The sequence below is a fragment of the Erythranthe guttata genome, chromosome 11, assembly GCF_056151865.1.
Source record: "Erythranthe guttata isolate IM_541 chromosome 11, IM_541, whole genome shotgun sequence".
NCBI lineage: Eukaryota > Viridiplantae > Streptophyta > Magnoliopsida > Lamiales > Phrymaceae > Erythranthe > Erythranthe guttata.
In genome coordinates this window covers 1,325,137-1,352,268 of record NC_142543.1, presented here as the reverse complement: position 1 = coordinate 1,352,268, position 27,132 = coordinate 1,325,137, and the positions used below count along the sequence as shown (strand labels likewise).

The 27,132-nt window shown below is 35.9% G+C and overlaps 5 protein-coding genes and 1 pseudogene across 5 annotated transcripts; 5 read left to right on the top strand and 1 right to left on the bottom strand.

The window, feature by feature from the left end:
* The first annotated feature begins 2,057 nt into the window (after positions 1 to 2,057).
* LOC105961374 (tRNA-thr(GGU) m(6)t(6)A37 methyltransferase) lies at positions 2,058 to 4,591 on the top strand. Its single transcript, XM_012985600.2, has 9 exons — positions 2,058 to 2,186; positions 2,288 to 2,421; positions 2,734 to 2,834; positions 2,943 to 3,138; positions 3,223 to 3,315; positions 3,561 to 3,620; positions 3,727 to 3,801; positions 3,886 to 3,969; positions 4,066 to 4,591. The coding sequence occupies exons 1-9, from the start codon at positions 2,105 to 2,107 to the stop codon at positions 4,411 to 4,413; spliced, it is 1,173 nt and encodes a 390-aa protein (XP_012841054.2). The 5' UTR covers positions 2,058 to 2,104; the 3' UTR covers positions 4,414 to 4,591.
* Positions 4,592 to 6,361: 1,770 nt separating this feature from the next.
* On the top strand, positions 6,362 to 10,099 carry LOC105961372 (diacylglycerol kinase 4). The gene is made up of 12 exons (XM_088825055.1): positions 6,362 to 7,031; positions 7,584 to 7,706; positions 7,794 to 7,931; positions 8,036 to 8,121; positions 8,346 to 8,433; positions 8,507 to 8,582; positions 8,672 to 8,754; positions 9,005 to 9,075; positions 9,161 to 9,238; positions 9,327 to 9,414; positions 9,482 to 9,598; positions 9,711 to 10,099. The coding sequence occupies exons 1-12, from the start codon at positions 6,684 to 6,686 to the stop codon at positions 9,867 to 9,869; spliced, it is 1,455 nt and encodes a 484-aa protein (XP_088681181.1). The 5' UTR covers positions 6,362 to 6,683; the 3' UTR covers positions 9,870 to 10,099.
* Positions 10,100 to 11,986: 1,887 nt separating this feature from the next.
* On the top strand, positions 11,987 to 12,882 carry LOC105961389 (protein GLUTAMINE DUMPER 5). The gene is made up of 2 exons (XM_088825056.1): positions 11,987 to 12,644; positions 12,713 to 12,882. Exon 1 carries the CDS (start codon positions 12,114 to 12,116, stop codon positions 12,552 to 12,554), a length of 441 nt encoding a protein of 146 aa, XP_088681182.1. The 5' UTR covers positions 11,987 to 12,113; the 3' UTR covers positions 12,555 to 12,644; positions 12,713 to 12,882.
* A 701-nt stretch (positions 12,883 to 13,583) lies between these two features.
* Positions 13,584 to 15,621, top strand: LOC105961357 (isoleucine--tRNA ligase, cytoplasmic pseudogene; annotated as a pseudogene).
* An 811-nt stretch (positions 15,622 to 16,432) lies between these two features.
* On the top strand, positions 16,433 to 19,352 carry LOC105961387 (Protein kinase superfamily protein). Its single transcript, XM_088825303.1, is given in 9 exon segments — positions 16,433 to 16,635; positions 16,732 to 16,850; positions 16,933 to 17,051; positions 17,132 to 17,598; positions 17,709 to 17,966; positions 18,060 to 18,217; positions 18,300 to 18,515; positions 18,635 to 18,784; positions 19,085 to 19,352. Coding segments are annotated over 9 exon segments (1,776 nt in total). The 5' UTR covers positions 16,433 to 16,502; the 3' UTR covers positions 19,241 to 19,352.
* A 794-nt stretch (positions 19,353 to 20,146) lies between these two features.
* On the bottom strand, positions 20,147 to 21,614 carry LOC105961388 (zinc finger protein CONSTANS-LIKE 3). Its single transcript, XM_012985612.2, has one exon. The coding sequence runs from the start codon at positions 21,337 to 21,339 to the stop codon at positions 20,209 to 20,211; it is 1,131 nt and encodes a 376-aa protein (XP_012841066.2). The 5' UTR covers positions 21,340 to 21,614; the 3' UTR covers positions 20,147 to 20,208.
* Between the last annotated feature and the right edge of the window lie 5,518 nt (positions 21,615 to 27,132).

Here is a 27,132-nt window from a genome sequence, read left to right as displayed (position 1 = left end):
ATATAATCTAGAAGATTCCACTAAATTTGAAACCGCAAAGGTGGACGTGTAAGAAGATTTATAGTTGATGGGTGATTGTAATTACCCAAACAGGAGTAAGGTTTTCGTAATTTGACAATACATTAGGGGGTGGTTTTAATTTACCCTATACTATATTATTTAGGTCGAGTTTGTCGTAAATGACTTGTCCAATGTCTATTTTACAGCCGTCGTGTGGTTTTCGATTTTCGCATGAAAGTGAAGTTTTCCTAATGCATAAATAAATAAAATAAGAAATGTTCTCTTTTATCTTAGTGGATTGCAGTTTCATTAATTATCTATTATTTTATTTATTAATATTCTTGATTTGATTAGTTCCCTACTTTATTATCTATGAACCATATCATTGAGGAATCGTTTTTAAGATTTATAGATTGATTGATATTATATGTGCCACCTTTTGTAATAATGCATGGGTATTTTCTTATTTTTTATTTCGTACCATGATCTTGCCAAACCTTAAACATAGTATATATTTTTTTATGTGTCCCTTCAAGTTTGTTTGATTTTTTAATCAAACTTTAAAAATTGTGTTTGAACGTGATTTGAACGAGCAGTAATCGATTCGAATATGAATGGAGCTCGAAACCAGCTTGCTTTGATTTACATATATTTTATGTGGTCAAATTCGGCCGCTCCTTATGTTAACAAATGAAACTCAAATGAAGTTTTGTCGAACGATCTCAAATCGAGTATCGAGTTCTGATACTGATCGAATGGTTTGATTTGACTGGGTGTGCGAAAAAGGTACTTTTGAGAGCGAACACATTAAATTACCTTTTTGCCAATGTAAACTTTGCATCAAAGTTTTCGATCCCTTTGGCAAAAATGTTTGGCTTTACAGCTTAGAGAGAAGAAGATTGCAAAGTTGTTAAGGATGTTACTTTACAAGGGGACAAAAGCCATGTCAAATGCTAAATTGAATTTATTTTATTATTTTAACCCTCAAAACATGCAAAAATAAATTTTAAATAAATACAAACGGACAATGTATAATCTTAATAAATTAATTTTGATATGTTAGTTCTGTAAAATCAAAATTTCAAGAATTGAAATAATTATAATAATTCAAAAAATAATCAAGTTTATTCGAATTTCAGTCTTATTGTACAATATATGTACATTCATCATCATTATTCATTCATGTAGATCCATCACCCACCGGCCTAAATTTTTTTATGGGCAAATTACGGACAACTTCTAAAGTATGCTCATATTACGAAACAAATCCTTGTTTTTGGATAATTATAAATTACAATTATTTTTCTCAACTGTTTATTGTCTTACACATTTAATTTACAGTGTAAAATTTACCTACTAAATAAGGGATTTTTTTGTAATTTGAGTTTATCATCGTAAAACGCGTGTCATTAATTGCAAAAAGTATAATCATGCCTGCCTAATGAATGCGATGTAAATACTCAACGGTTGACTTTTTTAGTCAATGTTTGTGGGTCGATGAGATTTATGGCTTCTTTGAAGTATAAATGAAAATTTAAATGCTACTACTAGTTTGACAAAAATCTCAATTTTATTTGATTGTATTAATTTTCTTTTTTCTTTTTTTAATTAAGAAGAAGTTCGAGTGAACAAATATCAGACTCTGTAAACTTCCACTCTAATTCAATAGCTTGCAAATCACACAACATATGTAAATCACAATAAATACAAGCAATGTACGATAAATTCGACTTAAAAAGTGTTCACAGAACATTCGAGCTCGAATCATTTAATTGTTCGAACACATAGTAAGATAATGGGATTGAGTTATGATTAATTTGGACATACATTAAGGTTATTTTAGGTAACTAGGATTTAGATAGTTAAAATGAACTTGGAAATTGCAATTTTAAATCTTGTTATTTGGGTCTAACTTCCAAGCCCAAATTATGGGGCCTAAATCTATTAAGCCCAAATGATGGGGCCTAGAATCTATTAAGCCCAAAGCTTGGGGCCTAAATTGAAATTTCGGACATTTGGCCTTTTACAATAAAAGGGGTATAAATATAAATACATATTTAAATATTGAATAGTTTTCTGCCTCCACAGAGGGAGTGAAAAATTGATGGGCGGCCCCAAATCAGGGTGGCTGGCGCTCGCCGCCGCTTTGGCAGTGGCTTCGCTCTCCGCTTCCGCCGCCATCTCTCGTAAGTTCCCTAATAATTACACGCGGTATTTTGGATTGAACACGCAGTAATAAATCTGTATCGATTGTCTGAACTATGTTTCGTATTTGCTGCGTTTTCAGTTTACTTTCGGAAATCGAAGTCGAATTTATCAAATGAGGAAGCGGCTAAGAAAATACAACAGCTTGAAACCTCTTTAAAGAATGCCCTGAAAAAATGCGCCGCCGAAAGACAAGGCCGAATTAGGGCTCAAAAGGTTGTTCCTTTTTCCCCCTTTTTTTTTAAATTTATTTTATTTATGCTGAGAAAAGAAATCGAAATATTTGTCATACATTGCTAAATTCCCTGTTTACATTGTTGGAATCGAGATAGTATTAATGCATTTTTGGAATTCAAAATGTTGCCCGAATAATCGTGTAGTTGCGTTTGGCGAAGTGTTCGTCGATCCATATTTATTCAATAGTACCGACTTTCATACGTTTTGAAAGTTCGCCGATCCATATTTATACGATAGTACCGACTTTCGTACGTTTTGAGAAAATATATATTTTGGATGTATTTTTGTCAGGCTTTGAGGGAACCATTGAGCGGTAGTAACGCCGAAAAGCTCGAATCTATATCATATCCAATGGCACCCATTGCAATAGTCCACTCGTGCTTTTCCACACGGTATTTTTTATTCTAGTCGAACATTAGGCTAAATGTATGAAAATTGATGACGAATTCATATCAATAGTTATTTGAAAATATATATATGTATTGGATTAACTCGTGCAGTAACGGAACTCCAAGACAGCCTTTACTTGTACCTCTTGCAAGGGCGACTTTGGTATTCGATTCGACCCGGATTCCTCAAGCATCTCTCGAGGGGCTTGAAGGGTATTCTCACTGTTGGATACTCTACGTTTTTCATCTTAATACGAATCTTGATAAGTTACGAAAGCGCCCATCTCATTCAACATTCAAAGCAAAGGTCCGTGCTTTACAAAATCCAAATTGGTTTGTTTGTTAATTTTTTAATTTTTTTAATATTTTCGTAGCACAATTTGTTCAATAGGTAAGGGTACCAAGACTCGAAGGCGAAAAAGTCGGAGTCTTTGCTACAAGATCTCCTCACCGTGCATGTCCTATTGGATTGACTGTCGCAAAGGTACGATTTGCAGCTAGCTAATTATAGACCAACCAGTTGACGGTAATTACTTTATAAACGAAAGCAATTCGTTCAACACTATGTAGGAGGAAATATTCAACATTTCGAATTTTCGAAAACACCTTTTAGATAATTTATACGTAGTGGCTCACTTGCCACATTTACGTATTTTGTTAGAAGAAACACTATTTAGATCAGTTTTAGGAAACCAAAGTACTAAGGATTAAATTTTTATTTAATTTTAGGTGGAGGCGGTACATGGGCGTACGGTGCATCTCTCTGGTGTTGATCTGGTCGATGGATCGGTAAGACCGTAATCATTTCACTTTTAGATTATGTAACTAGTTTATACTAATGATTTACATGCGACGGCATATGTAATACAACCTAGTACTTGAAATTCTATTACAGCCTGTCCTAGATATCAAGCCTTATTTGCCGTACTGCGACAGCGTTCAAGGAGCAAAAACTCCCGACTGGTTGAAGGTACTTTATTTTTCGTAAATCACAATTTATGACCAAATTTATTCGATTTTCTTCTACAAATTCACGACCAAATTTCTCGAACAGGTGGACGAAAATTTGCTAGGTGTAGCTTCCGTTAACTTCTCAGACGACTTCCCATCCAGTCTTGCAGATTGCTGGTTATTAGTCGTAAGTCTTTGTCACGCAATTTTTTTTCTTCTCGCATTTCACATTTCTTAGTTTCTTTTTTACTCGACGATAAACACGTTTTTTTATTTACTTAAGGGAGAGAAGTCACTTTATTCTTCACCAGAAGAATATCGAGACTTGATAAAGCAAGTGCTCTCGTGGGATATTAGATCACTGGCTCAACGAAACCGACCCCATCAACCCATAGGTTATACTGGATCTGCAAATTTAACCGAAGATGCTTTAACGGCAGAAAATAGTCAAGAAGAAGAAGAAGAAGAAGAAGCTATTGAAAACGGAGGCGGTGATTCTTCTCCAACTAGCAGTGTTCTTTACCACCTTTTTCTGGAAGGTCTCGACGTTTCGTATAGAATTGATTCCAATGCCGATGTTCTTGTCGAGAAAGTTTCCCTTCCGTCTGTCAGTTTCACAAGTTACGGTTAAATGGTTTTGACTCTGTTTTACATTAAACGGATTTTAAATTTTTAGCACCACTTTTTTAGGCGGGGTCGGGGGCGGGGGGTCGATTTGAAATCTATAGTTGTTGAATAGTTTTCATGTAATTTGTTGTGTTTTGAATTTTGGAAATTTTGGGCTAGCCCAACTTACTAATTTTGAGATTGATTATGGGCTTTATTTCGGCCCATTTTTTTTTTTAAAATCCTAATTTTTGTCATAAATGAAAAAAAGAATAGTTGTAAAATAATAAATTTATTTACTGTCGCTTTATTTTTTTTCGAAATATCACTTGGCCTCTACATTAATAAATATATAAATAAAAAAAAACAATGAATCGGTTTATTTAATAAAAAATGAAATACTTTTCATCCAACACATGTACGCATGATTTGACTTGTATAATGTAAATTGTATATTCTCAATCTCAATATATAAATATATATTTCATTTTCCATGAATTATTCTCCAAATTATTTCCATTTTTTTTCATATAGTAGAAGATATCATGAATTGGGTATGAGTTTATTAATTCTAATGTGTGCCATTTGATATCAACTCATAAAATTTCAACAGCCTTTCGTCTGATTTGCAAACTATTATACGAGAGTGTATGTTTATTGAGTATACCTATATGATTAGCTACGAGTTCCTTTGTTAGCCCAAGAAAAAAGAAAATGTCAATAAGTCAATAATACTAGTTTATAGTTATTTGGCTACTAGCACTAGCATTTCCATTTCTTTTGTAGTGTTTAATCAAGAACTAACCAACATGAATATATAGTTAATTAATATTATTTTATTTGTGCTTAACATGTATTAATATTTTTGAAATTAAATAAGGGAGCCACGTATAAAAAGACAGGATCCAGGGCATGTGACAATTGACATGCGTTGTCTTATTCCTTTCCCAGTGGGGTCCATCTATCCTGAAAACCTGAATAAAATTATTTTCTTTAAATTTATAATAAACTTATTAAAAAGAAAAATTATAAAAGAAAGGCAAAGAATATCAGGGAAAAAGAGAGGGCTTTCTTGTAATTATGTCAAAGGAATCTCTGTAGTCTGTACAACGGTGTCGTATACAAACAAACAGACAAACAGACCTGCCAGATTACATTACAGCACAGGATTTATTTATTTTAATAAAGAAAATGATATAATATTATTTGAAATTAAAGATACAACATAAATTCGACCACTAAACTTTAATATGTAAATTACAATCACCTCCCTCCCTTAGATAAAGTTTAATTACGAAAACCCCCTTTTTTTATAAATTACATTTAGCCCCTATAATTTATAAATTTCTTACATCCTCCCCCTACAAAAGGGTGTTAGTGTAAGAAATCTACAAATTACGAGGGGGTTAATGTAGTTATGAAAAAATAAGGGATTCTTTTTGTAAATAGATCTTACCTCGGGGGTTGATTGTAATTTACCCAAACTGTAATAATGATATACATTGATATTTTATTCAAAAAATCTTATACATAAAAGAAAGAAACGCTAGGGCAACCCTAAGAAACCCTAATGGTATTTTTGTAATTATTAATTTTTATGTACTAATTTTTTAAATATATTTTTCAACAATTATCAAAATTGACACTGAACCGTGAAGAATTCTACCGGGCTTCAGTTTCCTATTTTTCGTCAATAGCTCAAATCTTAAGAGATAAAGATAGAAATTCGATTTGTAGAATCTTAACTTATTTGTTTGGATTATAATTCTTACTATGTAAAAAAAACAAATGTTATATAAAATATGAATAGTACTACTTTATTTAATTTTACTATGTTAAAAGTATTATATTTTTTTTTATTTTGTATTAAATTGATTATTTTCTTTCACTTTTAAAATACGGTCCCGTGCATTGCAAAAAAAAAAAAAAATCTAGTAATATAATGTAGAGTATTAAAAAGTAGAAAAAGAAGGGCAAAAAATAAATAAATATTATTATTTATTAATGAAGAGGAAAAGAAAAGGGGGAAAATTAAAATAAAGAGAAAATAGAATCGACCGGTTAAACAGTTGATCACGCGCAAGCATTTTCGTAATTATACCCAATCCCAAACCCAAAGTTATAACCCAAACCCCACCCCAACCAAAACGCAACCACAACAACGTATGTTCTTCACCGCACGAAACTGTTCTCCGGTCTCCGTCGCCGCCACCACCACCACCGCCGCCGCTGCCGGAAATCCACTTTCCCCCAATCTCCGAAGGAGGGCTCAATCGTGAATTATTTTCTTCACGGATGGACTCCCCGGGCACGCCGACCAGGGCCGCCGCCGCGTCGGGGCGATCGTCAGTGATCGATTCGATACGCGGGTGCACGCTTTCCGGCGTGCGAATCCCGAGGGAGGATCTGAAGAAGAAGATCACCTTTCCGGAGTATATCAGGCTCGCCATGAGGGAGGCGATCCGTGCCCAGGACGTCGACGCCGCCGCCGTGGCTCAGTTCTACGAGGCGGCTCACGCCCAAGGAGCCGAGCCGGCCGAGCCGCCTGAGTTTCCGTTGATTGTTTTCATCAATTCCAAGAGCGGTGGCCGCCACGGCCCAGAACTCAAGGCCCGCCTCCAGGACCTCATGGGCGAAGAACAGGTATTTCAAACTACAGAAACATATATATATTCCTTATGCCATTGATGCGCATCACTGTGTTTTTCACGTGTCGGAAATGTGGTTACATACATGTATGTGTTTGTAGTAATTTTTGTTTTTTTATTGTCTGAACAGGGGAAAACAACATGGTACAGAAATATGAACTCTTTCAGTTTAATTCCTCTCTTAATTTATGAAATCTTTCTCCAGCATTAATGACTTGTATTCTGAACTATTGTAAAAGGATAAGCAAATGCCAGTCTCTTTTTTTTCTCCCGATTAACGAAGAACTAAGTTCGAACTTCGATCCTAAATTTCGATTTCCCCATAAGGGACTAATGATTTTTCTTTTGCGGGGTTTAAAAGAATCATTATAGTAATTGGTAAGAAGTCGGATTGTCTGCCTTCGTACTCGGATCAATGAATATAAATGCGTTATTTGTTTAGCATATAGTTCCCTGAGTGTATAATACATAGTGTACGAAGTCGAAGTTCGTTGTAAGAAAACTGGTGTTATAAATTGTCGTCCTCTTATCCCTTTTAAATTGCCAGGTTTTCGATCTTTTAGCTGTGAAGCCTCACGAATTTGTTCAATACGGATTGAGTTGCCTGGAAAAGTTTGCTAGTCTTGGAGACACCTGTGCAAAAGAGACTCGTGAGAAACTTCGAGTCGTGGTAAAATTCCTATGTATTACAACCTTCACAATCCCACTTGTATGTATAATTTGCGTGGAAACGTTGAACGAGGCTAGTGTATGACAGGTGGCAGGAGGTGATGGTACAGTTGGTTGGGTCCTAGGTTGTCTCGGAGAGCTTAACAGACAGGACAGGCTTCCAGTTCCACCGACTGGAATTATTCCACTCGGTACAGGAAACGATTTGTCCAGGAGTTTTGGTTGGGTAATTTTTTCATCTGCATCAACTTTGTATCTCCCCTCGGTTTTTACTTTTTAGCCCTTTATTTATTTATTTATTTGATCTCCTAAATGTGTTTTTTTTTACAGGGAGGTTCGTTCCCTTTCAATTGGAAATCAGCCATTAAAAGAACTCTCGACAAAGTTGCACGTGGCCCTATTACTCTCCTGGACAGGTTAGTTCTCTACTCTTTTTTACCTCGTTTCAACTTTTCCACTGATATTTGTTATATATATATATATAATAAGTGTATGTATATATATATATATTCATTGATCAGAACTGTAACTGGAGAACATTTTATTTGACATGAAATCGTCTCGTCTAGATAGTCATCGTATTTCTATTTTACAATGAAATGCCTCGTCTGCTTTACCTAACAACACCTTCAATGCGCAGTTGGCATCTTTTGATATCAACGCCAGCTGGCGAGGAGTTGGAGATACCGTATTCCCTCAAGGAAACAGAAGCAGTTCCACTCGACGAGGTTCGACATTTAGTATGTTCGACCGATTCTTAACAACGAGGTTTTGTAATTATTTTTATCACCATTCTGGCAGGAACTGGAAGTTGAAGGAGAGTTGCCGGAGAAGGTTTCCTGCTATCAAGGAGTGTTCTATAATTATTTCAGCATAGGTCCGAATTTTTAATATTTAATTCTCTCTTGGGCTACGTGCGTTGTATTGTCCTTGAAAAAAAAATGTTTATACGCTACGCGGATGCAGGAATGGACGCCCAAGTTGCTTACGGTTTCCACAGCTTACGTAACGAGAAACCTTACCTTGCTCAAGGTCCTATCTCGAACAAGGTGCGAATCGTCCTTCCCCTAATCAAAAATTACTTCTTAAACTTTTTCTCGATTTAATTAGCATTAGTTATGTATAGAAATGTTCATTTTCTTGAACCTTCTAAAAGCTTCTTCTTCGGAATTTTGCGATCGGGTTATGTATTGAGTTCGTTAGTGTGTGTGTGTGTGTGTGTGTATAGATTTTGATGTGTTCGTCTATTATGATTGTCTCGATTTGTGCGGGCTCTAAATTGCGTGTTTTCAAGTGCAGTTAATCTATTCAGGGTACAGTTGCAAACAAGGATGGTTCTTTACACCATGCAGTAGTGATCCTGGTTTAAGGTCGGATTTTTCGGGAGTAATTAACATTAACGAAAATCTTACAATGGCAGACATACTTAATATATATCCGCTCGTTTTATTGCAGGAGTTTGAAGAATATTTTGAGGATATACGCAAAGAAGGTCAATTCTTCCGAGTGGGAACAAGTACCCGTCCCTTCAAGGTATAGATTCATTCGCTATAAATATTTTTAGTATCTTAATTTATAATACGATTATTCGTATCGATCTGATACGTATGGATTTTCCCAGTGTTAGGTCTATCGTTGCTCTCAATCTTCCTAGCTATGGAAGTGGTAGAAATCCATGGGGCAATTTGAAGCCCGATTACTTGGAGAAGGTAATAATATTCTCTCTCTCTCTCTCTCTCTCTCTCTCTCTCTCTCTGAACGTATTTGTGTATACAGAGAGGATTTGTGGAGGCGCATGCAGACGATGGTTTACTAGAAGTTTTTGGATTCAAACAAGGATGGCACGCTTCGATGGTTATGGTCGAATTGATCTCTGCAAAACACATAACTCAGGTCCCGTAAAACTTTATCCAATTTGCTCTATTTCGCTTTCACGAAACCGCTGAATAAATAATCACTGACGATTTTATCTCTCTTTGTTTCATTTGGTATATATAATATATAGGCTTCAGCGATTCGGTTCGAGCTAAGAGGAGGAGAATGGACAGAGGCATACATGCAAGTCGACGGTGAACCATGGAAACAACCGATGAACAAAGAGTTCTCAACGTTTGTCGAAATTAAACGTGTGCCACATCACTCTCTTATGGTCAAGGGCGAATAACTACGAACCCCGTTTTTTATTTTTTATTTTATTTTTATCTAGATCACCCCGTTTGCTGGAGCTTCTTTCCGATAATTATTTATTCTTGATTTACTAAATTAACGATGCTCAAGGCTGATTGATATCAACTCATTGTTGTACAGATCCATCCTCCTCGTTTCGTCTACTAACCTTGTATATTATGTCGATTTTTTTTTTTTTTTAAATCGGAAGCTATCTTGTTTGTCTTAGATTGCATTGTCAAGAGTTCGTGTTTCAACGAATAAAACGGCCTAATTTGGATTTTTTTTTTTTTTTGATAATTTGGCCCCTAAGGTTAGCCAAAGTGGTCGAGTTTGCGTTATAATTTGTGACAGTGGGGGGCCACGTGCCCAATTCTTAGTTCCCAACGATGATAACCGGACCAGTCAAAATAGTATCACCGATATAGAGAAAGAGACAATCGAAAACGAAATGAAAAGACGAGACGATATGAATATAAAGAAGAGATTGAATTTGGTAAAAGTTTTTGCATATATAATCAAATAATACAAGCTTTTTCGAGCTATTTGCAGCTGTCGTTTTTATGCAACCAAGTGTTACGTGCTACGCTATGCAAAATCCAACTTTAATTTTGCCTTTTTATTTGTGGCTTTTTATTGTGAATTATTCGACCGCTTATATATTTTATATACACGTACGTATTATCTTTCAACTAAAGTTATCAAACATATTACGTGAATGTGCGAAATTGCATATACTTTTTCACTTTGCTTTTTTGAATATAACAATTTTAAATCAAAAGGTTGGTGTCATCACATTTTAATTAAAACAATATCTAATCACTATTACTTTTATTTTTGTTTTTTCTCACTCTTGTAAATGCTTCGTCCGATAAAATATATACTAAAAAAATCGACATTTAGATGTGTATGTATTATATAGGAATTTATATATAGAGTAAATTACAATTACTTATGATCAAATTACAAAAAAATTCTCATGTTTGGGTAATTACAATCACCCATCAGCTATGAAACTTTTTACACGTCAACTATTGCGGTGTCAAATTTAGTGGAATCTTCTAAATCATATGAAATATTCTCAATTTTGTACATCTTTTATCCCATTCGAGCTCTACATTTCGAAGCAAGATAATCATAAAATGTGTTTTTTGGCTTGTATATATATATCAGATTGTGGTGTATCAGAAACAACATTTTTGCACAAAACGAGTACAAACTAAAGAATATTCCACGAAATCTAGAAGATTATGTTGAATTTGACACCATTAGAGTGAACGTGTAAGAAGATTCATAGTTGACAGGTGATTATAATTATCCAAATACGAAGGGTTTTTTCGAAATTTTACCATACTTCAGGGGTTAGTTGTAATTTATCATATATATATATATATATATATATATATATATATATATATATATATATATATATATATTATAATCTGACGTGCGAGTGAAATTAATTTAGGTTGCGGCTATATGCAATATTAATTCCACTTGTGCAAGACCAAGTTAAAGAAATATTCCAAAAGATTATATTTTATTAAGATGAAATGACAAATATACCCATAAATTAAATTGGTTTTTTTTCTCATGCAAGACCAAATACAAATAATGAGAAAAAAAAAAAATAGAAGCGTGAATTAAAAAAACAAACAGTCCCCCCTCCTCAAACCCTACCTACGCCCACCTTCTCCATCTACGCCTACCTTCTTGGGTTATTCCATCTTAGAATCTTCTATTCTGATGTCTTTTGACACCATACTTGCCATTTTTGTAAGATTTGTTGAGTTTTGATGATTTTGAATGTTTAGGTTTTGTGGGTTTATGGAGGAGGAAGGAGAAACGTCTTGTGGTTTTTTGAAGATAGAGAAGATGAGAGTTGATCTTGTGGTTTTGTGGTCTTGTCATAGGGTTTTTTGTGTTTTTGAATTTTTGGTCTTGCACATTTTGAATTTTCTATTTTTTTTAACAAGTAAGGGTATTATAGTATTTATACATTGAAAATTTTAATTTGATCTTGCACTAGTGTTTTTAGTCTTGTATATAGCCGCGGCCATTAATTTATCGAGTGTAACATAAAACAAAGTTATTTATGCTTCTATAAAATAAAAAGCCCCACACTTAGCTCATCTATTCAACCACTCCAATTCCACTTCATATTTCTCAATAAAAAAAGTTACGCCTATATAAATATATAAAATCGAAGGACTATTAATTATATTTCATATATAGAATTAGAATGGATAATAAAGAAATGGGTACACCGGGGGAGTACTCATCAGCGGCGGCGGCGGCGCCACCGTCTCCTTTGGTGCGGCGGTCACCATGGCAGTCGCCGGTGCCGTACCTGTTCGGAGGACTGTCGGCCATGCTGGGTCTCATTGCTTTTGCTCTTCTGGTCTTGGCATGCTCCTACTGGAAGCTCTCCGCCGCCGGAGAAGTTGAAAACAGGGATGACGCCACCGTCGAAAGGGATCTTGAAGGAGGGGAGGCAGGCGGCGCCGCCGCTAATCCACCACCGGTGGAACTTGAAGAGAAGTATTTAGTGATCATGGCCGGTCAAGAAAAGCCAACTTTCTTGGCAACTCCGATGTCGAGCAGGGCTTCTTCTTTTGGTAGTAAGAGCTTTGCTCTTACTGAAAATACTCTTTCGTCGTCGGAGGAAGATTACATATATTGAAATTGTTCCGTTATATTTTTTTTTGGAAAATTACAGTCACCCTTCTGAATTAATGTTAAATTACGAACGGAAGGAATCTATTTTGTTTGGGTAATTAGAATTTACAACGTAACCGCTCATCAACTGTGTATTATATTACAAAAAATTTTCTCTTTCAGTAAGTAAATTTAGCAATTTTAAAAAATAAGTGTTTTTTTTTTCTTCGTAAATTAACTTTAAATGCATAGGGTAGCCGTAATTTTGTCCATTTCTTTTTAGTAATTTTGTGAGCATATTTTAATTAATAAAGGAGATCTTATACTCTATATATGAGGTTTCTTCTATGATGCCTTGGGTAACTTCATCGGATTATATTTTATCACACATCTAATAGTGTTTTCAATGTAGCATAAAATATATCATCTGTCTGTATATATACATGCATGTTAATTATCATTGAATTAAAGTTCAATATATTCATTTGATATGTTACAAAGCTCATCGCAAAATATTAACTGATGATTCGATCCTCAGATAATAGCATTAACGATAGCCCTACTATTGTTTATGACGTCATAAATGAAATGAAATGATTCATTCATCGTTAGAAAAAAGATAATACGAAAAGTTGCCATTATTGTTGCTCCAAAATGTTTGAAAATAACAAGTCTTCCATTTTCTTTTTATTTTTTTTATTTTCTTATGATGGATCAAATTATAATAATGCACGTGGGACAGCATATTCAGGCCCGATTTGCAATATTTTGTTATGAATGGGACTTAAATATTAATAAAGCCTAATAATTAGTATCCTGTATCGGGTTAACGGGCTCGGCCCATTTAAGTTGGGGATTCCGAATTACAACGACGCGTGCAGAGGCGCGTGAGCGAGTGGGAGAAGACCGTTGTCAAAAGGGCCTTGTCTACAAAAGTTTCAAGGTATAACCGGAGGGCCGAATGCATTAAAAAAATTCCGAGGAGGGGCCGTTAATGCTATTTGTTATACACGAAAATTTCGTATTTCTATATAAACTAATAGGGATTTAAGAAATGAGGGAGGGGGCCATGGCCCCCGTCCGTTGGCCCTATGCTGGTTCCGCCACTAGACTGATCACACTGTTATGTCTGCTTTTGCAAGTTATGCCATATAGCACAGGGTGCAAGACTCCATTATCGAATTTCGAAGCCACCGACAACTACAAAGAAGTTTCCGACCCTGAAATCATGGTAGCTTTTCCTGATTGTGCGTGCTTTGTTGCGTGGACCGCGACGCCTTGGACGTTACCTTGTAATCTTGCACTCTGCGTGAATGCTGATGTCGTTTATGTGAAATTCCGTAGTAAGTTCGATGGGAAAGTTTACGTGGCTGCCGAAGCACGTCTGTCGGAGCTTCCTATCGAAAAGGGTAAGAAAACGAGATTTTGGATAAGTGGAGCGGCGCTTCACTTTTCAGAAAGAAGTATGTCCCTCTGTTTGACTACTTTAAAGACTTTTCCGATGTGGCCTTTAGAGTTGTTGCGTACAACTATGTGAAAAGATGACTGATTTGCATCGTCATAAAATCGATCACATCACAATCCCTTCGAGCCGAGGTCCCGAATTCGGTGTTCTTAGACGGGTGGAGGATGTGTTCGATTGCTGGTTCGATCCCTCGTGCAAAACGCTAAGAAAATCGGATCGAAGTTGAGGGGCTTTCACCGTTTACACCGATCGATCGATCCGTTCTTGAAAAGTCCTCGAATTGTGCTCGACCAATCAATTAATTCTGCCGCTCGAAGTCTAGTCCGTTTTGTCAGGCAAGAAATGGATGCTTATAGGGCTCTATACGGTGGTTCCTCGTCTATTGAAGTTTCTAGACAACTTAACAAACGTATATGTTCGGTTCAATCGAAAAAGATTGAAGGGTCGTAAGGGTGAAGAGGATGCCAGAACTGCCTTTTCAACTCTTTATCGCGTGCTTGTAACGGCATGCATATCAATGGCTCCATTAATTCACACCGTTCTTTACCAGAATCTGAGGAAAGTTGCTACTAATAATGAATCGGAAGAAAGCATCCATTACTGCAGTTTCCCTACACTTGAAGGAGAAGGGGGGAATATTCATATCGAAGAAAGTGTCGATAGGATGATGACGGTTATTGACCTTGCACGCAAAATTCGAGAGATTCACAACAAACCCCTTAAATCGCCTCTCAAAGAGATGGTGATTGTGCATCCCGATTCGAATTTCTTGGAAGATATTTCTGGTAAGCTAAGGGAGTATGTGCTTGAGGAGCTTAACGTAAAGTCTCTGATTACATGCAACGATATTCTTTGCGGAGCCCGATTTCAGCGTCTTGGGGAAAAGGGTCGGAAAGTCAATGGGAGATATAGCGAAAAAAGTGTTGACGAAAGAAATCTTGACTTTTGAGAGAGTGGGAGAAATCGCAATCGGAATGCATGCATGTCTTGAAAATCGGCGACATCGATATTATTCGAGAATTCAAGCCCATTGGTAACAACGTGAATGCACAAGAAATGGATGCTAGAGGAGATGGTGGTGTTGGATTTACCTTCGGACGAGTCTTTGTACGAGGCCGGAATTGCGCGTGGGGTTGTGAACCGGGTTCAGAAAATGCAGAAGAAAGCAGGGTTTATTTTAAATTATTGGATGGGGATGAAATCAAGATTCAAGATGTTTTGGAATCGAACGAAGTGTGTATTAGAGAAGCGTTCGGAGGATCTTTATTGATTCCGTTTGATCTGATTCCGAATCATGCAGTGGTTCTTGCTCAAGAAAGTTTCGTGCATGGGATTGGGAATCTATCTTACACAATCACTTTGGCTAGACCAGCAATGCAAATGGTGGATTAGAGAAGTATTTATTGATGAGAGATCAACGTCGATTGCATCGAAGGTGTACCTTCGGTCGATGTGGTTTCGGGGAAACACGTGTTCTTGACTGTAGCCGATTATTTCTCGAGCTCGAGGGGTGTACAATTGGATGATAAGGTCTGTACCCTAGATGTTGGCTGAATTATGATTGAATGCAGTTTGGTTTATGAAAGATTTTTTCAGACTCATAAGCATAATCACTCCCCATCATCACTTTGATTCCTTTTAAAATTAGGGTAAATCACGGCCACTTCTGAGATAAGGCCAAATTACTAAAAAATCTTCATGTTTGAGTAATTACAATCAGCCCCTCACGTATGAATTTTCTTACACGTCCACCCTTATATTGTCAAATTCAACTAAATTTTTTAGATTTCGTGAAATGTTCTCTAGTTTGTACTCGTTTTGATTGAAAAATGCGGTTTATGATGCAGCACAATCTGATATTTACAAGTCAAGAAACACATATTATGATCATCTTGTTTCCAAATGCGGAGCTCGAATATGGTAAAACGGGTACGAACTGGAGAATATTCCACATAATTTGGAAGATAACACTAGATTTGACACCGCAAATATGGACGTGTAAGAAGATTTATAGTTGAAGGGTGACCTTACCTCATGTGGTGACAGTAATTTATCCTAAAAATTATGTCCCCAAGGGATATTAATAATAAATAAATTAAATAGAAAAGGAAAAAAGGACACGTGGCATAGTGTCCTTTCAAAGTTTTGTTTGATGATAAAATGAGGGGACCCTTTTGAGAGGCAAATATTAAGTTCACGTATTTACCACCAAACTCAACTCAAAAGAGCTTATGTAACAAGACAAATCAAATGTGTGTCACTCACCTTTGCTTATCTCTCAAATCATCCCCCCACACAAAAATCACTTTTAGATTATACTCCAAAAGCACTTTTATATTAGCTTTTTCGTGTTTTGCTTGTCGAATAAGAATAATTCGATTACTCGAACGTTGTCCTATACGTATATATATTGTAGGGTTCATGTTCGTCACTGTGAATATAAACAAATATCTAGAAACCAATTGAAAAAAATATCTACTAGAAAATAAATAAATAAATATATATATAATGGTTCCTTCATTGCCTGCAAGAATTCTTGTAGGAATCCCTTTAGATGCTGACGAAAGTAACGAGCTTCTTTCTTGGGCGATCGGAGTTTTGAGCCGTCCGGGCGACACGGTTGTCGCGTTGCATGTAATTGGTAATTTTAATTCTCTTTAATCGCATTTTTTACTCTTCGATAAGAAACTAAATACAAATGAATCGTGTTTCGTTTGATGTTTGTTTAATGTAACAGGGGCCATGCCGAAAAAGAAACGAATTGATGCTGCAAAGCATCAAAAGCAAATCCGTCATGCGAAATCGTTCGTTATATCGATCGTCGGAGAACTTTTCAAGACTTGCCAGTCTAACGAGGCGAGAAATTTTTGGCGGTTAATTTTTTTTTGGAATATTATTATTTTAGTAAATTAATTTTAATTTTTTTGCAATTTATCAGGTGAATTTGGAGGCGAGAGTTGGAATAAGTTCGAATGCAGGTATAGGATTGATTGAGGAAGCGAAAACCACGTTAGCGGATTATCTTATCATCGGTGGCAAAACGAACCAAACAAACAGGTCAGAAAGAAATTCATTCGTAAAAAGTTTGTCGAAGAAAAATTCAAGAATCGCACAACTTACCCTTTTCTATCGACTAGAAAACGATCCTCGGTCTCGAATTACTGCTTCCAGAATGCTCCAGAAGGTTGCTCGTTAGCCCTGGTCCGACGAAGAAATCAAGGCCTTAAGGTTTTTTTTTTTTGTTTTTTTAATTCTAAAATGTATTATTTCGCTACTCGTTGCGTGTAACTTTTATAATTTTGTGCTGATTTTCGATGAATATTAGAATTCGACGACGAAAATGCATTCTCATCACCAAGAACTGTGCTCGATATTTGCGAGGGAGATAAAGATTCACAAAGCAATACTGACGAAGAAAGTTCAAATTCAGGGGAATCAAAAAAGTCTTCATTTAGGGCAATTTCGTCAATTTTCCGCCTCTCGTATAATCGGAGCACACGAAAGCACGACAATGCCTCGTTTGCTAATAAACAAAAGCAGCAGCCTTTGCTCAGTTGCTTTAGCTACCAAGAAATCGCTACCGCCACAAAGAATTTCCACATCGGTAACTATTCATTATTCTTCGATTTTCATTACTATTTTTTCAATAATCCCGAAAAAAAAAAAAAGAAAAAAAGAAAAAGAAACTCGATTTTATTTCGTTTATTTTTTCAGAGAATTTGGTGGGAAAAGGGGGTTATTCAGAGGTTTACAGAGGTGAACTTAGTAACGGAAGAATCGTAGCAGTGAAGCGTTTGGCTAAGGACAATAAAAGTGCCGCAAACAAGGAAAAAGAGTTTCTAATCGAGCTGGGAATAATCGGACATGTGAATCATCCAAACACAGCCCAATTGATCGGATGTTGCTTCGAGAATGGGTTGTATCTCATCTTCAAATTCTACCCTAATGGAACTCTCTCTTCTGCATTGCATGGTAAAGTCCTGTTTGGCCAAACTTTTTAATTTCTATTACCGCGCCATAAAAAAAAATAAAAAATGACACGAATATTCGTGTTGTGAATTAAAGGCCAAACAAACAAGTCACTAGATTGGCCAATCCGATACCGAATAATACTGGGGATTGCTAAGGGTCTACATTACCTTCACAAATGCTGCAAACATCGGATAATTCATCGCGATATTAAAGCGTCCAACGTTCTTCTCGGTCCGGATTACGAGCCGCAGGTGATTTTTTTTTTTTTTTTGGTAAAATAAAAATAGTTTCTATATAGTTATATGTAAGTGGTAATTAAATAAATTATGACAGATATCGGATTTCGGTCTAGCGAAATGGCTGCCGAGCAAATGGAGTCACCATGCGGTGGTTTCGATCGAGGGTACTTTCGGGTATTTAGCTCCCGAGTATTTTATGCATGGAATTGTTGATGAGAAAACAGATGTTTTTGCATTTGGAATACTTCTTCTTGAAATTATAACTGGACGAAGGCCTATTGACCCTTTAAGGCAAAATCTTCTTCTATGGGTAATTTCGTAATTTTGTTCAATTTGATTTTTTATTTTTTTTTAAATATATTTTTCTAGTAATTAAATTGTTATTTTTTTTAAATAAATATTTGTAACGTATTTTATTAATTGATTTAGGCGAGGCCTTTAATGGAATCTGGGAATTTAAGTGAATTGGTTGATCCAAGATTGGGAGGTAGGTATGACGTGGACCAATTGTATAGAGTGGTGCTAACGGCGTCGTATTGTGTGAGGCAGTCTTCAATTTGGCGACCCTCTATGACTGAGGTAATAATCTCAATCAATTAGAACATAACATTATTTTATGCAAATTACGGTGAACCCCCTACAGTAAGATCAAATTACGAAAACCCCCTCCTGTTTCGATAAATGTAACCACCTCCTCAATTATGCATTGTCTTACACGTTCAGTATTACTTACGCATTCAGTATTACTGTATCAAATTTATCTACTAAATGAGGGGTTTTTTCGTAAGAAAATTCATAGCTGAGTGGGTAGTTGTAATTACCCTAATATATGTGAATATATTATTCGTTTCTAATTTTTTTTATTTAAATTTTAATTAGGTGTTAAAGATGGTAACATACGGTGAAGATACGGCGGCGGAGGGGGGAAGAGGAATGAATAGAAGAATACCAAAATTTACAAGCGATGAAATGGATGATTACTCCATGGTTTTTGGGTACCAACTTCCATCTGATTTTGCTTTGGATGACATTTGAATTTTGATTCAAGTACAATTAGGAATTTTATTATTTTTTATTCATATATATATACTACTATTTTTCGGTAAAATATGATGATTTTCGAGTGAGTATACTTTAATTTTCTTTAGCTCATCATTATAGAGATGATGAAGTTGGTTTTATTTTACGTTACGTAGATTTATGGATGATTACGAAAATAGAAAAGGATTCGCAGTGCTATGATCAGGCAATTAATTATTCATAATGTAAAATTTGTTGTAAAATGACCTATTTAATTTAACTCTTTAATTTGGTAATTGTTGAAACAAGGGATGCACAACAATGTAAATAACGAATCGAGATATACAAATAAAAAATACAAATGAACAACAATGTATCCGTACAGAGATAATTGTGAGATGAGACATGAAGAAAGTTTTTCTCATTAATATATATACGCGTAAATCTTCGAGGAGTTATAGTGAAAGTTACGTGGAAGTGGTCCAAAGACAATGCTGCCCCTACGGCCCGGCCCACCACCCGTATGGGCCCAGGAGACACGTGAACTTCATGCGGTTTGGACCACTTTTGACAAGGCCCACTATTTTTCTTTTCATTTAATTAAAATCCACTTGGAGTTATTATTGCTTGCCTATTTCTTATCTCAAATAAAAAAAATTAAATAGTCAATTTACATGAAAAGTATTTTTAAATTTTCCAATAAATCACAACATTATGTACATAGAAAACAATTAAGCTATTTTGATTCTTTTACCAATTTATTATATAACGACATGATCAAGCAATATTTTAAGGGTTTTTTAATATTTCTTCTAAATTGTGATTAGGAAAGAGAAAAGACCCCCTCAACCAATCAGAGTTCAGCTTCTGATCCACTTTGCCACATGTACATTTGACTTTTATAAAATTAATAATAAATAATTAAATTAGAAAAAAGCATTAATTAATAGATAATTTATTGTTACTATTCATACATAAGAGATTCAGAACGACGGAACGACGCCGTATCCTGCATCGGCATAGAAATTACCGGCGCCGGAGCTGAATATTTCGTCGGCATCTGAATCGTATTCCGTTCTTTTCGCGAACCGCCCTTTGATTCTCGGCCGCGTTTCGGCGTAGGCCTTCCGCGAAGCATAACGAATCGTCTTCTCGAATTTCCGGTTCTTCCTCTTCTCCTTGTACCTCAAAACCCTAGCTTTTCTGTCAATTCCGGCAGCCTCTGTAACATGATTAATGGATCTGATCGGATCGTAATTTTCCGATTTCGCGGATGTTGTTGTGAAAGGATACGACGTCGTTTCAGAGACGCCGCCGCTGCTTACGTCAGGCACGATTCCTACGTCCGTTGACGATGACGTATCCTGGAATTTTTGGTTTGTGTAGGAAGTGATGTTTGATCTTGTGAAGTCGATCTCGAATCGATTTTCCGGCGAGTGTTTGTGAATTAGCTGAGCCTGAACCGGCGGTTTGGCGGTTGTCTGCACGGGTACGACGCTGTCGTTGAAAGGATTTGATGAGAAAATTTGGTAGTTATCGAAATTCAGGAGCTGGTCGGAGTCGGAGAAGAAGAAATCCATGGCCGGATAATCCGCCGGAAGTTTGGTTGTAATAAATGGTTCACCGGAGGAAATCCACGAATCTGGGAAATAGTCATTCAGGGTGATGGAAGTGTCTAATTTCCGGTGAGAATCGCCGCCTGCGAGGGCGGCGGCGGTGGTGGAAGGGGTTGATGACTTCATCAGTACCATGGATTCGGCGGTGTCGTAGAAAGGAACAACCGCGGCGCGCTCGTGGCGGCGGGCGAGGGGGTTGGCGGAGTGGATGTCTCGATCGCAGGCGACGCAGAGGGCGGCGGCGTCCGCCTTGCAGGTGACCGCGGCGGGGGCCTGCTGGCATACATCGCACATCCAGACGCGTTCGTGCCTACGCGCCGCCGCCGGCTCGTCGTCGGCGCCGTGCAGCTTGGCATCGCAAGACATGCACATGAAAGCGGACTCGGGGCGGCAGAAGAGCAGCGCCGCCGCGGAGTTGCAGTAGTCGCAAGGCTTCGCCGCCGCCACGTTCCAACCCGCCGGAAAACACTTGCCTCCACCGCCGTCTAATTGCGTCATTCCTAATTCCGTTAGATTTGCTTCTTTCTCTCTCTAAAACCTTTCTCTCTCTAAACAATATTGATTGATGAGTTGGCGGAAATAGTGGTATGGGCTTCATCAAGTATAACTTTATATCTTTGTCTATCAAATTCATGGAGGAGAGAGATTTGTCAGGCAATCTAGTTGCTGGCAAGTAGCACATTGCCACGTGGATAAATTTAAGCCACAAAATAGCTTGCTGACAACCAGAGTGACGATTTTTCGTGGTTATGTTAGGGCCCACCATTTTGCATTTTTTCTTAAAATTATGGTGATAATAATTAATACAATTCGGAATTTCTGAAGAACAAAATTTTTCATTCTAATTTTAAAAATTTCGATTTACCGATATATCTTACGATTGCCTACAAGTTTGTACGTATGGAAAAATAGATTGAATGAGGTTTCTAATTTACAATATCTAGCTATATTTTTATATTTCCACCAAACTAAAATTTAGTAATAACAATTCAATTATTCAAAATGTTAATAGACAAAGACAACTAGATTACACCTTTTAAGTTGTGATTCACAAGAAATGCATTCTTCTTATTCACTTTCCACCCACTAAAAGAACTAACTTTCTCATCTGTGTTTTCGGTGTGCGTTTTTTTTTAGTATGAGTTTTTGGTGACTGTATATTTTTTAGTGTGTGTTTTCGTTGTACTGAGCGTAAATGTTTTAGTGTGTGTTTTCGGTATAGTTTGTGTAAATTTTTTTAGTGTGTGTTTTCGGTGTAGTGTGTGTAAAAACTTTTTCACGATCAAAATCATCAAAAACTGTATACTATAGTACACATATTTTAGTTAAAATTGATGCAACGTCCAAAAAACTATTTCATGATCAAAAATCACAAAAAAACAGTATACTATAGTGCACAATTTTTTTATAAAATTGGAATTAGTTTTTGGTGATTTTAACTGTGAAAAAGTTTTTTGGACGTTCCACCAATTTTACCCAAAATCAATGTACTATAATAGTATACAGTTTTTTGTGATTTTGATCGTGAAATAGTTTTTTGGACGTTCCACCCATTTCACCCAAAATTTGTGTATATCGTATACAGTTTTTTGGTGATTTTGATCGTGAAAAGGTTATTTGGACGTTCCACAAATTTTACCCAAAATTTGTGTACTATAGCATACAGTTTTAGGTGATTTTCATCGGTAAAACGTTTTTTGCAAGCTTCACCAATTTTATCAAAAATATGTGTACTATAGCGTAGAGTTTTAGGTGATTTTGATCGTGAAAAAGTTTTTTGGACGTTCCACCAATTTTATCCAAAATCCGTGTACTATAGCGTACAATTTTTGGTGATTTTGATAGTGAAAAAGTTTTTGGGACGTTCCACCAATTTTACCCAAAATATGTGTGCATAATATATAGTTTTCAGTGATTTTGATCTTGAATTTTTTTTGACAATCCACCAATTTTATCAAAAAAATTTGTACTAAAGTATACAGTTTTTGGTGATTTTGATTTTTTTTTTGGACGTTCCACCACTTTTACCCAAAATCTGTGTACTACAGTTTTTTGTGATTTTGATCGTCAAATAGTTCTTTGGACATTCCACCAATTTTACCAAAAATATGTGTACTATATAGTATATAGGTTTTTGTGATTTTGATCGTGAAAAAATTTTTGGGACGTTCCACCAATTTTACCCAAAATATGTGTACATAATATATAGTTTTCGGTGATTTTGATCATGATTTTTTTTTTTACAATCCACCAATTTTATCAAAAATTTGTGTACTATATAGCATACAGTTTTTTGTGATTTTGATCGTGAATTTTTTTTTGGGACGTTCCACCAATTTTACCCAAAATCTGTGTACTATATAGTATACAGTTTTTTGTGATTTTGATCGTGAAATAGTTATTGGACGTTCCACCAATTTTACCCAAAATATGTGTACTATAGCGTACAGTTTTTGGTGATTTTTATCGTAAAAAGTTTTTGGGACGATCCACCAATTTTACCCAAAATATGTGTACTATATAGCATACAGTTTTTTGGTGATTTTGGTCGTGAAAAAGTTTTTTGGACATTCCGCCAAATTTACCCAAAATATGTTTATTTATAGTACATCGTTTTTTGTGATTTTGATCGTGAAATAGTTTTTTGGACGTTCCACCAATTTAAACTAAACTTTATGTACTATAGTATACAGGCTTTTGTGATTTGATTTGATCGTGAAATAGTTTTTTGGACGTTGCACCAATTTTAACTAAAATAAGTGTACTATATAGTATACAGTTTTAGTGATTTTGATCGTGAATTTTTTTTTTCGACGATCCACTAATTTTACCCAAAATCTATGTACTATGGTATACAGTTTTTGATGATTTTAATCGTGAAATAGTTTTTTGAACGTTTCACCAAATTTATCCAAAATTTGTGTAGTATCCAGTTTTTTGTGATTTTTGTAGTGTGTAAACTATAATATACAGTTTTTTTTTTAGTGTGTTTTTTCAATATAGTGTGTGTATGTTTTCTGTGTAATATATATATATATATATATATATATATATATATATATATATATATATATATATATATATATATATATATATATATATATATATATTATATTTCATTACATTATATATAATTATCCTTTTCAAGAGTTTCGACGTGTGTGGATTGAGGGTCCTACTACAAATGCGTCCATCCAAAACTCGTTGATAACTCACTAGCTCGGTTCTTTTAAAATCAAGAACCGTGGTTCGATTGAGCATGAATTTTACTAGAACCCGCTGGTTAATGACCACTACACAACCCTAATAACTATACATATGGGTCAATTACATAAATGGTGTAATAGTAGAATTGTTTTACATGAATGGTGTATTTTTTACATAGTTTACAAGAATGGTGTAAATCACATTTACCACAGGCGACTTCTGACAAAATTCTGACATTTAAAAGTAATCTGCAACACAAATCGTTTATGCTAGAGGCGATTTCAAGATTTTATTAAATACATTTTCCAATTGTACAACAATTCAACTTATTTTTTTAAATAAAGTGTACATTAGTGGTACCCACTTCATTATTTTTTTTAAAATTTCATGGTTTGTAATTTCTTTTCGTTTCTTAAATTTTCAGAACTCCATTTAGTTTTTTGCTTTAATTTATTTATAATATTTATATAATAACGAATTAAAATTACACAATAAATATAAATTTTAACGTACATTTAATTTAACAAAAAATAAACACAAAATAAACAAATTTCATAATATTCAATTACATACAACTAAATTTGATTCGTACAAATAGACGACTATGTGAGACATTTTTAGTTTTAGGGTTAAATACATGATATGTCTAATTGGGCCAACCCAATGGATATACAATTCTTTTACCTACTGAGTCACGAGCTCAATGTTGAAGAACACTGTCACCGAAGCCCAATCACCTTCAAATAAGGTTTTGGCCCAACAATCTCAACTAATTAAACTTCAGCCCAATCAATGAGTTATAAATAAAAGTTTGAACTCGTTCCTTAAGCTACGTCCTATTATCTGAGCAATACTACTAACTGTATTCTCTGGACTATTCTCACTATCCGCACGTCTGACTTGAGCGTCGGAGGAGTTTCCGCCAGATCAACCCCCGACTTAGTTTAAATACATAATATGCCTAATTGGGTCAATCCAATGGGCATACAATTCTTTTACCTACTCGGCCATGAGCTCAATGTTGAACAACACTGCCACCGAAGCCCAATCACCTTCAAATAAGGTTTTGGCCCGACATTCTCAACTAATTAAACTTCAGCCCAATCAATGAGTTATAAATAAATGTTTGAACTCATTCCTTAAGGTAAGCCCTATTATCTGAGCAATACTACCAACTGTATTCTCTGGACTATTTTCACTATCCGCACGTCTAACTTGAGCGTCGGAGGAGTTTCCGCCGGATCAACCCCCGTCTTAGTTTACGTGTTCTATGATCGCAGGTATCTCAAGGTCATCAAGCTCGTGAGCCAATGATCCACTCTACTCTTCTAACTCATCCTACTTCAACACTCTAAGGTGATCTTACTCTAGCATCATCATAATGGTGTCGTCTGTGGGAAGGCAGACATAATCACGTAGCGCGCATGATGGTCTTGAGACATTTGCTCAGGAGAAGCGTGACACTGCTAACAACCTCCCACCTCGTTGAGGCTCTGGCTTGCCACTTCCTCCTCCTCCTCGTGCTCGAGATCCACCACGAGACCCTCCTCGTGATGTCCCACTAGATCATCAACAGGGTCCACTTCTTCCCGCCTCTCGTAAGGTTCAGATAGCCGATGAGGACCTTCAGCGTATAATCGCGGCAACTTCAACAAGATCAACTTCTACTTGCTCCTCGAACGGTTCAGATAACCGATGAGGACCTTCAGCATATGATCGCGGAAGCTTCAACAAGATCAACTTCTACTTGCTCCTCGAACAGTTCAGATAACCGATGAGGACCTTCAGCATATGATCGCAGAAGTTTCAACAAGATCAACTTCTACTTGCTCCTCGAACGGTTCAGATAACCGATGAGGACATTCAGCGTATGATCGCAGAAGTTTCAACAAGATCAACTTCTACTTGCTCATCGAACGGTTCAGATAACCGATGAGGACCTTCAGTGTATGATCGCGGAAGATTCAACTCATGCTGCCACTGAAGCAGTAGCACCATACATCGCTAAAGCAGGAGTCAACGCCCCTCTTGCGGCTCCACCTGTAGCACAACCACCGCTATAAGGTAACGACCACCAAGCGAGTGTGTCATGGGCATCTACTTCGAACCCTCAATTCCGAATGCAACAAATCACTCATCGCCGAGAAATACGAACTGGGCAACAACACCCACATTCACCTCCAAGAGGCAACGCTTCAAGCTCGTGAGCCAGTGATCAACTCTGCTCTTCTAACTCATCCTACTTAAACACTCTAAGGTGATCTAACTCTAGCATCATCTCTAGCATCATCAATACACTGCTTGTTTAGTTTTTATTATATATTTTTGTTAAATTAAATGTATGTTGGATTTTATATCTATTATATAAGGGGTGGAAATCGGACGGAATGGATCGGAAATGCCTTTTTCGGAAATTTTTCAATTTTTTTCGGAAGTTAAAAATAGGTTCCAATTTTCGTTCCAAAAAAATTGGAATTTCAAAATTCATTCCGATTTCGGAATACCTCGTAATCGGCGGAATTTCAGAATTTTTGGAAATTGCATTGATTCTTAATTTTTAGAATTTTTTTTCAATATTTTCGTACTTTTCCGGCAAAAGGCAAGAATCCAAAACAAAGGTCAATAAGATGAAATGTAAACTCTTGTAAAAACAATACAATAAGCAAACATAGTTCTTGCAAAACACGAATAGAAAAACAAAGTGTTCCAAATTCGGATATTTTCGGATCAAAATTGGCGGAATTCGAAAATTCCGTTGCAATTTCCACCCCTAATTATATATGTCAGTTTAAATTATTTTTAAATAACTTAAAAGAACTAAAATATAATAACTAAAAAATATTTTAATTCAAACAAAATTTTCGTTAAAAATATTTTATGCATTTGATTTTTTTTTTCAAATTAAAAAAAAAAAAAAAAAATGGTGTTTCAGAAAAAAAAAATAAGAGAAAAAAACTATTCCAAATTACCAAAGTAGCCCCATTTTCAGAAAATGAATAAATAAACATATGATAAGTAATAACTAATAAGGTAGGCTGACGATTGCTGCACAATTACCAAGAAGTCAGAAATCGCCTCTATCAA

Excerpts from the sequence above, each read along its gene's own strand:
- LOC105961374 (XM_012985600.2), top strand. The coding sequence starts at position 2,105 with ATGGGCGGCCCCAAATCAGGGTGGCTGGCGCTCGCCGCCGCTTTGGCA. Across the intron at positions 2,835-2,942 it reads CACTCGTGCTTTTCCACACG|TAACGGAACTCCAAGACAGC; the intron begins GTATTTTTTATT and ends TAACTCGTGCAG. Across the intron at positions 3,316-3,560 it reads TTGGATTGACTGTCGCAAAG|GTGGAGGCGGTACATGGGCG; the intron begins GTACGATTTGCA and ends ATTTAATTTTAG.
- LOC105961372 (XM_088825055.1), top strand. The coding sequence starts at position 6,684 with ATGGACTCCCCGGGCACGCCGACCAGGGCCGCCGCCGCGTCGGGGCGA. Across the intron at positions 7,032-7,583 it reads ACCTCATGGGCGAAGAACAG|GTTTTCGATCTTTTAGCTGT; the intron begins GTATTTCAAACT and ends TTAAATTGCCAG. Across the intron at positions 7,707-7,793 it reads GTGAGAAACTTCGAGTCGTG|GTGGCAGGAGGTGATGGTAC; the intron begins GTAAAATTCCTA and ends AGTGTATGACAG.
- LOC105961389 (XM_088825056.1), top strand. The coding sequence starts at position 12,114 with ATGGATAATAAAGAAATGGGTACACCGGGGGAGTACTCATCAGCGGCG.
- LOC105961388 (XM_012985612.2), bottom strand. The coding sequence starts at position 21,339 with ATGACGCAATTAGACGGCGGTGGAGGCAAGTGTTTTCCGGCGGGTTGG.